This window comes from Ranitomeya variabilis, chromosome 4 (assembly GCF_051348905.1).
Source record: "Ranitomeya variabilis isolate aRanVar5 chromosome 4, aRanVar5.hap1, whole genome shotgun sequence".
Lineage (NCBI taxonomy): Eukaryota > Metazoa > Chordata > Amphibia > Anura > Dendrobatidae > Ranitomeya > Ranitomeya variabilis.
The window spans coordinates 60,840,501-60,855,697 of record NC_135235.1 but is presented as its reverse complement, the minus strand read 5'-3'; the positions used below and the strand labels follow the sequence as shown (position 1 = coordinate 60,855,697).

At 41.5% G+C, this 15,197-nt stretch overlaps 1 protein-coding gene and 1 long non-coding RNA gene across 2 annotated transcripts in view; one reads left to right on the top strand and one right to left on the bottom strand.

Annotated features, from left to right (window-relative positions):
- The window catches only part of LOC143769760 (scavenger receptor cysteine-rich domain-containing protein DMBT1-like), a 70,261-nt gene that overhangs the window by 16,828 nt on the left and 38,236 nt on the right, over positions 1–15,197 (bottom strand). Inside the window, exons 6-7 of the mRNA XM_077258608.1 lie at positions 14,045–14,062; positions 62–200 (exon numbers count right to left, since the gene is read on the bottom strand). Of these exons, the coding sequence (XP_077114723.1) occupies positions 62–200; positions 14,045–14,062 (157 nt within the window). The remainder of the gene's footprint in view (positions 1–61; positions 201–14,044; positions 14,063–15,197) is intronic.
- Positions 6,217–12,581, top strand: LOC143769762 (uncharacterized). Its single transcript, XR_013214475.1, has 2 exons — positions 6,217–6,442; positions 10,811–12,581. It is a non-coding gene; the product is annotated as an uncharacterized LOC143769762 (long non-coding RNA).

The window sequence follows — 15,197 nt, the reverse complement described above, 5'->3', positions numbered from 1 at the left end:
AAATCTTTTAATAGTAATTGCACCAACATATAAATATGAGATTTTTTTGTCTTGTACTCACATAAATGTTCCAAAATTGAGATGGATTCTATAATTGTTTGCGACACTAATGTACCAAATGCAGGAATCCGATTCTGAAGAAATATTGAAATCTAAAGAAATTTTCCCTTGTAAATTTGTCAAAATGTCTCCACATTTCACTGCAAAGAGTAAATATAAAGAGAATGTTTTTAACCAAATATATAAAGTAAATTAAAAAGATACACAGTGTAAGAGACAGTTAGGTTACGGTAAATAAAAACAAGAATATCTGTAAAACAGATGTAAATTTTATATTTAGAGAAAATATTACAGTAGAAATTGGTGTATAAAGGGGGTTCTCTATAATAAATAAACTTTCTGAGCATTTTATTCTAATTGAACTGGATATACACTTCAGAAATTTACCGTAGATCAGAATAAAGGCCCCGTCTCACACAGCGACGCTGCAGCGATACAGACAACGATGCTGATCGCTGCAGCGTCGCTGTGTGGTTGCTGTGTGGTCGCTGGGGAGCTGTCACACAGACAGCTCTCTCCAGCGACCAACGATCAGGCGAACGACTTCGGCATCGTTGAAACTGTCTTCAACGATGCCGAAGTCCCCCTGCAGCACCCGGGTAACCAGGGTAAACATTGGGTTACTAAGCGCAGGGCCGCGCTTAGTAACCCGATGTTTACCCTGGTTACCAGCGTAAATGTAAAAAAAAACAAACCGTACATACTCACCATCTGTTGCCCGTCAGGTCCCTTGGCGTCTGCTTCCTGCTCTGACTGAGCCGCCGTACAGTGAGAGCAGAGCGCAGCGGTGACGTCACTGCTGTGCTCTCACTTTACAGCGGCTCAGTCAGAGCAGGAAGCAGACGCCAAGGGACCTGACGGACATCAGATGGTGAGTATGTAGTGTTTTTTTTTTTTTACATTTACGCTGGTAACCAGGGTAAACATCGGGTTACTAAGCGCGGCCCTGCGCTTAGTAACCCGATGTTTACCCTGGTTACCAGTGAAGACATCGCTGGATCGGTGTCACACACACCGATTCAGCGATGTCAGCGGGACCTCAACGACCAAAAAAAGGTCCAGGCCATTCCGACACGACCAGCGATCTCACAGCAGGGGCCTGATCGCTGGTACGTGTCACACATAGCGAGATCGCTACTGAGGTCACTGTTGCGTCACAAAACTTGTGACTCAGCAGCGATCTCGCTAGCGATCTCGCTATGTGAGACGGGGCCTTAAGACAGAATTTGAATTCTCCTGTTTGCACATTTTTTAGATTCACAGATAATATTTTAATGTCCTTTATTATGCTCTGCCGACTCTACAGACCTCAGAACATAGCAATTGTAATATATAAAGAATAAAAAGAATCTTCTTTACCATTCAACTCTCTGGCTCCTCCGCTCCTCACCATCACCTGTCCTAAACTCATAGCATTTTCAGATTACCTGCCACTTGCGCTAAAAGCCCTGGACATCTCTCAGTCAGAAGGGTTTTCCAGTTATGCGAGAGGAAAAAGAGCAAAAGTTCTCAAAGTCATGACATCATGACATGCAACTGAACCTGGCACATGATTGCACAGCACCCATCTGTGAGGAGCAGAGTGGCCTGAGAGGTGAGTATAAGGATTTTTTTTACATACCGTATATACTCGAGTATAAGCCGAGGCACCTACTTTTGCCACGGAAAACTGGGTAAGCTTCTTGACTCAAGTAAAACTGGGTATGCATTTTCCCCTCATCCCTGTCCTGTTATGCATGGCTCCCTCGTCGCTGTCCTGGTATGAATGCCTCCCCATCTCTGTCCCTGTCATTGTATGCATGCCTCCCCATCCCTGTCCCTGTCATTATATGCATGCCTCCCCCTTCCCTGTCCTGGTATGAATGCCTACCCATCCCTGTCTGCATGCCTCCCCTTTCAGTTCCTGTATGCATGCCTCCCCCTTCCCTGTCCTGGTATGAATGCCTCCCCGTTCAATCCCTGTATGCATGCCTCCCCCTTCCCTGTCCAGGTATGAATGCCTCCCCCGTTCTGTCCCTGTTTGCATGCCTCCCCAGTTCCATCCCTGTATCCATGCCTCCCTGTCCCCCATCCCTGTTAGCATGTTTCCTATTGTAAAAAAACCCATCATACTCACCTACCTGCACGCCCACGGTGCTGGCACTGCATCTCATTCCGGCCGCTGGCACCTGTCTGCAGCTCTTCCTGTGCTCAGCAGTCATGTGGAACCATTCATTAAGGTGATGAATATGCACTCCACCCCTATGGGAGTGAAGACGCGTCCATATTCATCACCTTAATGAGTGGTACCATGTGACCACTGAGCACAGGAAGAGCTGCAGGCAGGCGCCGGCGGCCGGAACGAGATGCAGTGCCAGCACCAAGGGCGCACAGGTAGGTGAGTATGATGAGTGCGCCGGCTCCTGGCACCAGCTGCTCTGCCACCCGCCCTCCCCCGCCGGCTTTCTGTGCCGTGACTCATGTATAAGCCGAGTCGAGTATATAAGGTATTTACATTTCTGTTGGCCTTTTAATAGTTTAGAAAAATGGCTGTCAAAAGTCGCATTATGGAATTGTGTAAAATACGAGTAGTATTCAATACCATTCTAATTTATGTGCTCATCTCTGCACATGAGCCTTTTTTAACCCCTTCACATCTTTGGGGTTTTCTGTTTTTGCGTTTGTTGTTTGCTCCCTGTCTTCCCAGAGCCATACCTTTTTACCTTTTTATTTTCAAATTAATATGGCCATGTGAGGGCTTGTTTTTTGCGGGACAAGGTGTACTTTTGAACTACACCATTGATTTTACAATATTTTGTACTGGAAAACAGGAAAGAAATTCAAAGTGCGGTGAAATTGGGTGAGGGCCTATTTTTTGCGTGCCGAGTTGACATTTTTATTGATAATATTTTGGGGTAGATACAATCTTTTAATCGCCTGTTATTGCATTTTATTTCTCATTACCCCATTTACTGATCATATTAATCCTTTTTATATTTTGATAGATCAAGCATTTATGAACTCAGACATACCAAATATATGTATTTTTTTTTTTTGTTTTTTATTGTTTTATGTTGAATGGGGGTGATTTGAACTTTTATATTTTTACATTTTTTTTTAATATTGAAAAAATCATTTTTTTTACTTTTCATCTACTTCAATATTCTCCATGGGAGACTAGAAGCTGTGATCGTGTGCCCTGCAACGTGTAGCTAAAATGATTATCTGCTATGCCACAGGGCAGTGCTTGTAGCGATTCGGCAATGAAAATCACAGGGGTTGTTAGTGGCATTTGACATGTTAATAACCACGGGTGGATCGCGATTCCACCCACGGCTATCAGGGGCACATGTCAGCAGATGAAATCAGCTGACATGTGTTGGAAACACTCGGGCTCAGTGTGGAAGCCCGCTTGGAGTGGAGGGATACGACCTTTGAGGTATAGTTACTTCAAAGGTCATGAAGGGGTTAAGTGCAGATTGCTTGGAATCTAAAATGTCATGAAATAGGCTGCACATTCATGTATGGCTTTGATTTTTTTGTCTGTTCTTAAAAATAAAGTGGAACATTGTGGTAGGGCTTCATGGCGAAATGTGTCCCATGACACTGAGATCATCATCTTGCTTTGTGAAAAAGTAATGAAAAAAGCATTGCCATGCTCCAGTGCTGTTCTATTCCATTTCTCAGTGACGTGACCGCTCTTCAGACTTTCCAAGTCACATTGCGCTCTGCGTGACCCAGAAGTCTTTGGAGCATCAGAACAAGGCTCAGAATGAGGCTCCGTAGGCTTATTTTGCAAAGGAGACTTTTGGCATATTAACAGTGAAATACAGAGAGTCTGAAGAACAATGACATCACTCAGAAGAAGAGCAGAGCAGCACTGGATTTCTGAGAAGGCAGCGGATAATTAATATATTAGCACAGGCAGACTATGCTACATGTACATATACACAGCACTCCTCCTCACATCAAAGTCTTTATCATATTAATATATTTTGATCATCATATTATATAGCACTGTGTACTTACAATTGCTCATTTTCCCTTTCTACCCAGATAATTCTTCTCTTTTTCTGCTCTATGTAGAAACAGAAAGTATCTCGACCCTACATTTATAATCCCCCTCTTCCCCTCCTGACTCAGCTGCTTCCCCCTCCTCCCTGCCATAGACATTTGCGGTGACTTATGACTCAGAGCTTAGAAAGATTCAGCTAGTCTGTTTTCAATCACGTGATTTCATAGACCTTATGGAAAAGAGAAGAATTATCTGGGCAGAAAGGCAAAATGAGCAATTGTAAGTACACAGTTCTAAATAATATGATGACTGTGATATATTAACCCTTTCATGACTGGAGGTATTTTCGTTTTTTGCTTCCCTTCTTCCCAAAGCCATAACTTTTTTATTTTTCTGTCAATATGGCCATGTGAGGGCTTGTTTTTTGTGGGACGAGTTGTACTTTTGAACAACATCATTGGTTTTAACATATCATGTACTGAAAAACAGGAAAAAAATTCCAAGTGCGGTAAAATTGCAAAAAAAGTGCAATCCCACAGTTATTTTTTGCTTTGCTTTTTTACTATGCTCACTAAATGCTAAAACTGACCTGCCATTATGATTCTACAGGTCATTACAAGTTCATAGACACCAAACATGTCTAGGTTCTTTTTTATCTAAGTGGTGAAAAAAAATTCAAAACTTTGTTAACAAAAAAATTGCGTCATTTTCCGATACCCGTAGCGTCTCCATTTTTCGTGATCTTAGGTTGTGTGAGGGCTTATTTTTTTTTGCGCGCCGAGCTGATGTTTTTAATGATACCATTTTGGTGCAGATATGATCTTTTGATCACCACTGCATTTTAATGCAATGTCGTGGCACCCAAAAAAACACAATTCTGGCAATTTTGACTTTTTTTCTGCTACGCCATTTAGCGATCAGGTTAATCCTTTCTTTATTGATAGATCGGGCGATTCTGAATGCAGAGATACCAAATATGTTTGATTTTTTATGGTTTTATTTTGAATGGGGCAAAAGGGGGATAATTTGAACTTTTATATTTTTTTATATTTTTATTTTTTTTTTACTTTTGGCATGCTTTAATAGTCTCCATGGGAGACTAGAAGCTGCGATAACCTGATTGGCTCTACTACATACAGGCGATGATCAGATCGCCTGTATGTAGCAGAATTATTTACTTGTTATAAGTGCTGACCACCGGGCGGCACTCATAGCAATGAGGAAGTGACAGCCATAGAGGTCTGCTGGAGGTGAGTTTGCACTTCGAAGGTAAGTTGTGTAGTGGGAGTGTCAGGGAGCTGCAGCCACTCATTGGCTGTGCAGCTCCGTGCTTTGATTGGCTGCCAGGCTGCAGTTGGCGTGACGCTGATTGGTGCATTAGGGCAGCATGTGGCAGACTTAGAAGTTGGAAGGAGCGTGCTCAGTCAGTACAGACTCATGCGCCTGTGATAGCAGCTGTATGCTGTTGGCGCGCATTCCCTACCTGAGCTACTTGAGCTCTATACTGTAACCAGAGCTTGCCCCCGGGATATCATTGTGTCCCTGGGAAAGAACCAGCCTAATATGTAGAGCGGCCAGGTCCTCTCACCAGACATTTTACTATGTAAGGGCACAGTGGTGGCACTACTGTGTGAAGTAGTATGAGGAACAATGCTTTTGTACCACACAGCAGGGGCAGTAATAGGGACACATATGGCAGCGGCTCAGTATTGGGTTATCAGCAGGATTTTGTGCAGGTTGAGGATAGATGGGGACGGTGCAGGAAATGTGAGAAGTCAGATGTGTCTTTGGTGTAATCTCTGCAGACGAGTTGTTGCTGGAAGAAGTTGTCATGTCAGTCTAGGCCACATGGAAAAGACGGGAAAAGTGAACGATTCCATCCGAAAGAACATCAGCTGTAAGTCATGTAGAGATTAGACTGAAAGAATCCATTGTGTCTTTGTCCTGAAACATCTGACTTCTTATCAGAAGAAACTAGAGCAAATAGACATTTCCTTTTATGGACGCATTCCTTCTTGTTATTGTGACCTTTAACCTACATTCCAGAAGTTGAACGTTACCAGTAGAATAGATACTCTTTGTTAGAGGATATGAGTGCTTGTACGCATGTCTGTAATGCTTATCTCTTTGCCATATAAAAAGAGGGGTGAGAGACCAGGGGGGCCAGATGCGCTCCTGGGCGATCCCTGCATATGATCACACAACTCTTGTGCTGCGTGTCATTACTTGGATTCCTATATTAGTAAGCCGGGGACTGATAAGGACTCAACATTTCCTGGCGCTCGAACAGGGACCCGAGGTGAGAGTATTTACTCAAGATTTACCTGCGGATACGGACAACGGAGATCTGGGATAATGGACGGCAAATGAACTGAAATACCTGGCCAGGTAAGAGACATTATTAGTTCTCTTTTATCTGCCCTGTATTATCCGAAAGATCTCTATGAGCCGTGTCATGCTGGGTTAGTCTAGTAGTGAGTGGATACCTATAGAACTCGGGTTACCATATTGTATAGATTTATGAGTCTAGTCCCTGGCAGTGTGTGAACAGTGTGTGAACAGTGTGTGAACAGTGTGTGAGCAGTGTGAAGGTTGTGACATGTTGTGAAAGAAGAATAGAAGTACGTAGAACAATAAGCCACGATTGTTAGAACAAGGTTATTGGTGAAGTCAGCCTAACTGGGTTATGAGGTAGCGTCCTTCTGGGAGACCTCCGCCCATGCTTGACTCTCCTATAGAACTTGTTTCTACATTCCCTGGATAAGGTGTGATAGAATGAGCCCAGGACGCGGTTTTCCTGAGCCTGGGACAAGTATGCTAACTGACACAGAAAGTTTTGTGATCTGTATGGTGTTGCTGGGTTTGTGTGCATAATAGCACTTAAGTACGTCCTGCATATTAGAAGAAACGGAGCAGACGAGCTCTTCAATATTTTAGCTCCCTAGGAGAGAAGGCAACGAGACGCCACCAACAGAGGAAGTGGTTGTCCAAACGTCACCTGGGGTAGAAATAGCAAATATTGAAAGGATATTTTAGCTCCCTAGGAGAGAAGGCAACGAGACATCACCACAGTGATTGTCCAAACGTCACCTGGGGTAGAAATAGCTAAAATGAGAAATAAACAGACCAAAACTGTCTTAGGACAAGTGGAAGCAGCAGATATCATACAGGAAAGATGTGGAAAGGCAGTCAGAAGTCAGATTAGAAGAGTGAGAGGAAAATTGGGAATTTCAGAAGCACTTATGTTCAGTACAGAATGGGAAAGACTGAGTAAAGAACGAGGTGGAATTATCAAAGACAATGGGTGGGAAGAAATCATACATTGTATGATAGAGGTCTCAAAAACAGCTAAAGAGGAGAATTGGAAGTATGATCCAGACACTTCCAAATGGATCATGGGAAAGGGAAAAAGTTGTGATATAATCCCACCACCTTACCTAGATCCAAAAGCCCAATCATTTGTACCATCTGGAAGAACAGAAGGAGGAAAACAGAGGGAAAGGGGGTCAACGGGTGTGATTATGCAGAAATTTGGGCAAAGTATTGAAGAATATAGTCAAGAACTAGAAAATAGCTTTAGGGATGAAGGATTGGATTTGACTGATGCTTCAGTAAGGAGACTTTTTACAAAACAATTAATAGAGGGGCTAGATCCGAAAATCAGAGAAAAATTTAAATCCTCTACTCCAGATTGGAGAACAATTGAACAACCAAATATTGTGAAACAACGATGTTTAGGAATAGCCATGGATATGAGAGAGAATCGTAAGCCTGTTAGAATAGCACAAGCTAATACAGGAGGAAGAGTGAGACACAATTTTCCTTGCCACTACTGTAAAAAGCTAGGTCATTTCCAAAGAGAGTGCAGGAAGAAGTTGGCAGATATAAAGTCAGGCAAATTTGTTCCCAGAAATAACCCTCTCCAAACGGCCAATCAGCAGAAATCTACCATCATAGATGGTCCCATATCAGATTCAGATTGACTCGATGTGTTACAAACTTCCCTACCAGCTAGGAGACCTATGATACAGGTGAATGTGGGGGGGAGAGAGATTCCATTTTTGATAGATACAGGTGCAACTTCCTCAATTTTGAATCAAGATTTTCTTCCAAATCCGGAAGATATTTCAGAACAAACAACTTTTGCTGAGGGTTATGATGGGGTAATTCGAACACTGCCATATACTGTGCCCCTAGAGGTCTCATTAGGACCTAAATGTTTTGCATCCAGATTTTTGTATGCCAGAGGTGCCCCAACATGTTTGTTAGGAACTGATGTCCTAAAGAAATTAGAAGCTAACATCAATTTTAGGGACGATGGCACAGTTATGTTGACTATCCCTGATGATGCAGAAACATTAGAACAATATGTCAGAATTCAGGCTTTTGAGGATTATGCTGAAGAAAAAGAGTACACCACAGATCTAGATCTCTCAATGGTCCCAGAAACACTGTGGGCACAGGGTGACACTGATGTGGGATTATTACATATCTCTCCTGTAAAATTATCTGTGCAACCAGGAGCTGTTCTCCCACAGCTCAGACAATACCCTGTGAGTGCCCAGCAGGAACTAGCGATTACAAAACAGATAGAGGGATATAGAGAGAAAGGAGTTTTGGTAGAGATACAATCACCTGCTAACACTCCTCTGTATCCAGTCAAGAAGAGAACTCTTGATAAGAGTTCTATGCCCAAATATCGTATGGTACATGATCTAAGAGAAATAAACAAAGTTCTAGATCCAATCACCCCAGTTGTACCCAATCCTCATACGTTACTATCACAGATCTAGAAACTGCAGAAAGGTCCACTGTAAGTTTACTATGTTTTCTAGGAAAAGAAGGGTGTAAAGTGAATAGACAAAAGCTACAAGTTTGTCAGATCAAAGTGGTCTTTCTAGGTCATTGCATTTCTCAAGGTAAAAAGCATCTTACACCTCAAAGAACTGAAGCAATAAGACAGATGAATGAGCCTAGAAATCATAAACAGCTACGAGCATTTTTAGGAATAGTGTCTCATTGTAGACAATGGATTATACATGCCAGTCAACTAATGCAATCACTGTATGACTGTGTAAAAAGTGAACCTTATTTGTTGACAAAAGAAGGTCAGATTTCGTTCCAACAATTAAAAGATGCCCTTGTTTCAGCTCCAGCGTTAGGGCTACCAGACTATCACATTTGCTAGGCTTCAGACTCTTAATTTAGCAACACTGCTACCTCTCGAGTCTGAAGGGGGGAATAAGGACACTGATCCACACGCAAATTTTTTCCCTACAGACACACATGATTGTACAGAGCTCATTTTACAAGAAACGGTAGGCTTACCCAATGTATCCGAAACACCACTTCAAAATCCAGATTTAGAGCTGTTTATAGATGGTAGTAGGTTTGCAGATGACACAGGTAACTTTCATACAGGGTATGCAGTTGTGTCAGAATCTGAAACTCTCAAAGCACAACCTCTTCCACCGAAACAGTCTGCACAAGAAGCAGAACTAACAGCATTGATTGAAGCGCTAAAAATAGCTGAAAATCAGACAGCTAATATATACACTGATTCTAGGTATGCACATGGTATTGTGTTTGATTTTGGAGTAATCTGGAGAGCTAGAGGTTACATGACAGCGTCAGGACAACCTGTAAAACATGCTTCTTTGATCAAACAGATCTTAGAGGCTGCACAAGAAACAAAAGAAGTAGCAGTAATTAAGGTAGCTGCACATGTGAGACTCGACACTAGGGAATCTAGGGGAAATGATAGGGCTGACAAAGCAGCCAAAGCAGCAGCAGTCAAACCCTTACAGCAGGTTCATACTGTAAACCCCACAGAAAATACTGAAGATAGACTGAGACAAGCACAGGAAGATGCAGGAGAAGAGGAGAGGGACAGGTGGAAAAAGGAAGGGGCAGAAGAACAAGCAGGAATTTGGAAGAAAGATGGACTAATATGTCTACCTAGAGCCTGGTATCCGATTGTAGTTGGTGGACTGCACCACCCTACTCATGTGTCTGCAAATGCAATGACACTACTGGCAAAGCAAGTCTGGTTGGCTCCAGGTTTTGGCAACTACGCAAGAGACTATTGTGCAACATGCGCTATATGCCTGGCACATAATCCCGGACAGACAACAAAGACCCCTATGAAGCACCACGTCCGACCTCTCTATCCGTTTCAGCGATTACAAATAGACTTTATCCAGCTGCCAAAAAGTAATGGGTATGAGTATGTGTTGGTGTGTGTGGACATGTTCTCAGGGTGGCCAGAGGCCTATCCAGTTCGGAAGGCTTCAGCTAAAAACACTGCTGTAAAGCTAGTTGCCGAACTGATACCCCGTTACGGTCTCCCTGAAGTGATCGAGTCAGATAGGGGTACTCATTTCACTGGAGAAATATTTCAAAATGTATTGAAAATGTTGGGTGTTGAAAGTCAGTTACACACTCCGTATCATCCTCAAAGTTCCGGTAAGGTGGAACGCATGAATGGAACTTTAAAATTAAAAATACAGAAAGCCATGGCTGAAACAGGAAAGCCTTGGACAGAATGCCTTCCACTGGCCCTTTACTCAATACGCAATACCCCAAGGGGTAAGACTAAACTGTCTCCATATGAAATTTTGTTTGGCAGGACTGCCAATTTAGGATGTTATTTTCCACAGCAACTTGTGTTAAATATTGAATCATTGACTTCTTATGTGCAAAATCTTCAGAAACAATTAACTAAGGTGCATGCACAAGTTTTTGCTTCCCTTCCAGATCCTGACAACACTGAAGGAAGTCACAAGTTGGAACCAGGTGATCAAGTCTATGTAAAAAGACACACCAGAAAGGCTCTTGAACCAAGATTTGACGGACCCTTCCAAGTCCTGTTGACAACACCTACATCAGTCAAGCTTGAAGGAAAGGCATCATGGATACATGCAAGCCATTGCAAAAGAGCAGTATAAAACTCATAACATTGATGTTAATAGTATTAACCTCAACGGAGGCATGGGATAAACTGAATTCTCTAACCCCTTTGAACAATAGATTCGTGCAACATCATAGAAAATTAGTACATGACTTGTTAAATAATACACAACCCCTAGCAGATTGTTGGATCTGTACCCATTCACCAGTATCAGCCACAAGTATACCTTTTCTAGCAGTTCCCGTGTCAGTTGAAGAAATATTCGCTTGGCCTAATTGTTCAGACAACCTGGCCAACAACCAAATTGGTAATACTAGGCTGTGGAATACTACAATCGCCATACCAATTGTGGGATGGGTAGAATTTCCTTGGTGGCAGGGTAATCTTACAGGAAGAATAGGCAACTTACAATATTTTGCATTCAGGGGAGGAAAATGGGTACCTAGAAATAAGACTGGATTAACTGATCTAGGACAGGTCCCCACTGAAAATCTACAGCTCAGTTTCAGTACAACCACCGACTCTTCTTATGCTTTCAAACCTACAATGTTGGAAAGGTACATACATAATAGAAAATGGGAACATTCTGCGTTGTTCCCCCAAGGTGATGCAAACAGTTGTACAAGCAAACTGGGGAACCTGGTTTGTAATAAATCCGATGAGTATATCAGAGGAATGCCTTTATGTGGGAATCCCGCAGCCGGGTACTGTAGCCCCTTGGGACAAAAACCCTCTTGGTGTATGCTTCAGAATGTATCTAGATTTGTGGATTTGGCTCACAGATTGGTATTGCAGCACTCAGCACTATGGGATCTGCCTGAAGGTACATTTTGGATATGCGGAGAAGGAGCATATAAATGGCTTCCCGTAGGTATAAAGGGTACTTGTACATTAGGACGCCTAACCCCGGCTACTTTCATAATTCCAAATAAACAAGTGAATATGCAAGCCGTGCCCAAGCACACACTGTATAAAAGAGCTGCAGATAACTCACCACGTCCCTCAGGGAGACCACACATAGTGCAAATGGGTATAGCCAATAAAATTGTCAGTTCTATTTTTATTTATCCTATGTTAACACAGATGTGGGATAAATTAGTTAGAGCTACGGATTATTTAGATGATCAGATCTGGGATATATTGGATATACTAAATACTAGTATAGCTGTACAGAATCAGCTCATAATAGTCATCAACCAACATACCCTGGTATTGGATTATCTAACTGCCTCACAAGGGGGTATGTGTCAAATCATCGGACCCACCTGCTGTCATTATATAGACCCGAATAGTACTATGAGTATGACATTTAAATTAAAGGATGTACAACGACTCAGAGATCAGTATGATAAAGACAATGACCAGAATAAGGATAGCTGGTGGTCTGATACTTTCTCTTTTCTCAACCCAGCCAACTGGTTCAGAGGGATTGGTGGGTGGGTTGCTGGGATCATGCAGAGCATAATACATATAGTTATGATTATTGTAGTCATATACGTACTATTTCAGATTGTGCTCAAGAGTATCTCAGTATGCACAGATAAATTTTGTGTAATAGATGCAAGAGTATAAATTTTCTTCTTTATTCTTATGTTATCCTCTAGTGATTCTAATTAATATTACCGTACTAATTTTTGTTTTTATATTTTAGTATACTTATTGCAAAACAAAGAAAAGGTTGTGAGAGTTAAACGGAAGAATTGATACTAGATTTGATTTTCTTATTAATAATATAAGTGTGTACATGTGTAATACCAAAAATAAAGGCTTTGTCTTTGGCCCTGTGGTAATCTAAAATATGGATATGTTAAAGGGGGATTTGTGATAGATTAATAAAAAAAGAATATGTCAAAGGGGGGAATTGTAGAGATTAGACTGAAAGAATCCATTGTGTCTTTGTCCTGAAACATCTGACTTCTTATCAGAAGAAACTAGAGCAAATAGACATTTCCTTTTATGGACGCATTCCTTCTTGTTATTGTGACCTTTAACCTACATTCCAGAAGTTGAACGTTACCAGTAGAATAGATACTCTTTGTTAGAGGATATGAGTGCTTGTACGCATGTCTGTAATGCTTATCTCTTTGCCATATAAAAAGAGGGGTGAGAGACCAGGGGGGCCAGATGCGCTCCTGGGCGATCCCTGCATATGATCACACAACTCTTGTGCTGCGTGTCATTACTTGGATTCCTATATTAGTAAGCCGGGGACTGATAAGGACTCAACAGTCATCATCTATAACTGTGCTCTTATATGTTCTGCAGGACTGGTGTCTACCACTGACCATATGGCGGTAATATCAGTATTGGACTTTGTGGAGATTTTTTTAGTTACAGGAGGATCATTGGCTGAGGTTCTTATACCCACAATTACAGTGTGACACCATAGTTGTAATCAGGGGTTAGGGGCCCACTCAGATGTCTCGCCCCCCCTGAGCTGAACCCCTAGCTACGCCTCTGGTTAAGACGATAAAAAAAAATTGATGATAGGAGGAGGAATGGTTCTTTAATGATGTCCTAGGGTGCAACCCAAGACCTCCTGCAACTGCAACACAGAATCACGTATGTTTCCAAATGTGATTTAGTCTCTCTGGTTGCAAGCTGTACACAACTCTCAATTTCCATAGTTTAAAAACCTAACCATATGTGACTGCCAAATAAATGTATCTTGTCTGCAATTTCACTGTCTTTTCTACTGCAAAATTGTGGAAATAAAATAACCAGCAACAGCAAGTCACAGACAAGTTGTGCAAATAATTTTGGGGTTGCATGACTGGTCAAAGAATTGCTGTTGCATGACACATCACCTTGTAGCCTCAGTCTAAGGGCTCGTGCAAATGACCATCATTCAGACAAAGCATCGGCTCGCACTTGGACAAATGTTATTCTATGGGGCCATGCACATGCCTGAAAATAGCAGCATGCCTGAGTTGGACCTGATATTCTGATCACTCAGATAAGAGGAAAAGATCAGACTGCACAAGTGTCCTCTTTACCAACATTATTCCACTAGACCAAGGGAAGCTAGCCTTCTGCTCCTGTAAATAAATAAAATGGTTTGTAAAAATAAATTTACTTACTGTTAGTGCTCGGTTCACCTGTCATGACAGAAATGGAAAAATGTGATATTTTGTTTAATTAGTTCTGACAAATTTTATCAACATTCATTTAGTAAAAGCTAATCATTACATATTCTGATGAGAATTTTAAAAAAAAGTACATGGAAAATATAATAAAATGTTTTATCTGTGTTATTTTTGCTATAATGATACATTACAATTAGGAATGCAATAAGAAAAGACTAAATAACATAAGTTTCTCTATGCTTCATCTTTTATTCCATTGAAAATAATTCTTAAAAATCTGCAAAAAAACTCTTTGTTCCTTAAATATTGAATTCTTTAGATATGGGAATTACTTCAGTGATTGAATGCTAATTAGTGATGAGCGAGTATACTCGTTGCTTGGGTGGTCTCCGAGTATTTGTAAGTGCTCGGAGATTTAGTTTTTGTTGATGCAGCTGCATGATTTATGGCTGCTAGACAGCCTGAGTACATGTGGGGGTTGCCTGGCTGTTAGGGAATCCCCACATGTAATCAAGCTGGCTAACAGATGTAAATCATGCAGCTGAGGTGGCGAAAACTAAATCTCCAAGCCCTCACAAATATTCGGAGACCACCCGAGCGTGCTGGGGAAAACCCGAGCAACGAGTATACTCGCTTATCACTAATGCTAATATGTACATATGCTAAAAAGAAAAATGCTTCAGATATTTAGGTCTATAAATACTATACATAGTAATGAAAACTGGGAAAGTTAAAAAAAATAGGTTAAAGTAACAATTATTAATTTTTATAATTTGGGACAGGTGGGATGCAGGTTCTCTGATAAGTTGAGATATCCTGAAAATGAGGTATTTCTTTACTTTTGTGATAATGCATGTGTATAAATGCTTTACCTGACATAAATTTCTTAGTACACCCCCTTTGAAAAATAAGATTGAAATCAATATCTCACTGAACACTGAGTGATGGTCGCATCAAAGCTTTGACACAGAGCACAGCTCGTGTTCGAAACGCGTAGCTGCACATATGGGTGCCATGTCACTATTTTATACGAATTTGGAATAAAGACAAGCTTTTTCATCAGCTGGACTCATCCTGCTTTTTTTTTCATTCAACACTCAAGTGGTCCGCTTGGAGTCCATGCTGTTACACACCGAGGTGGTAAGCT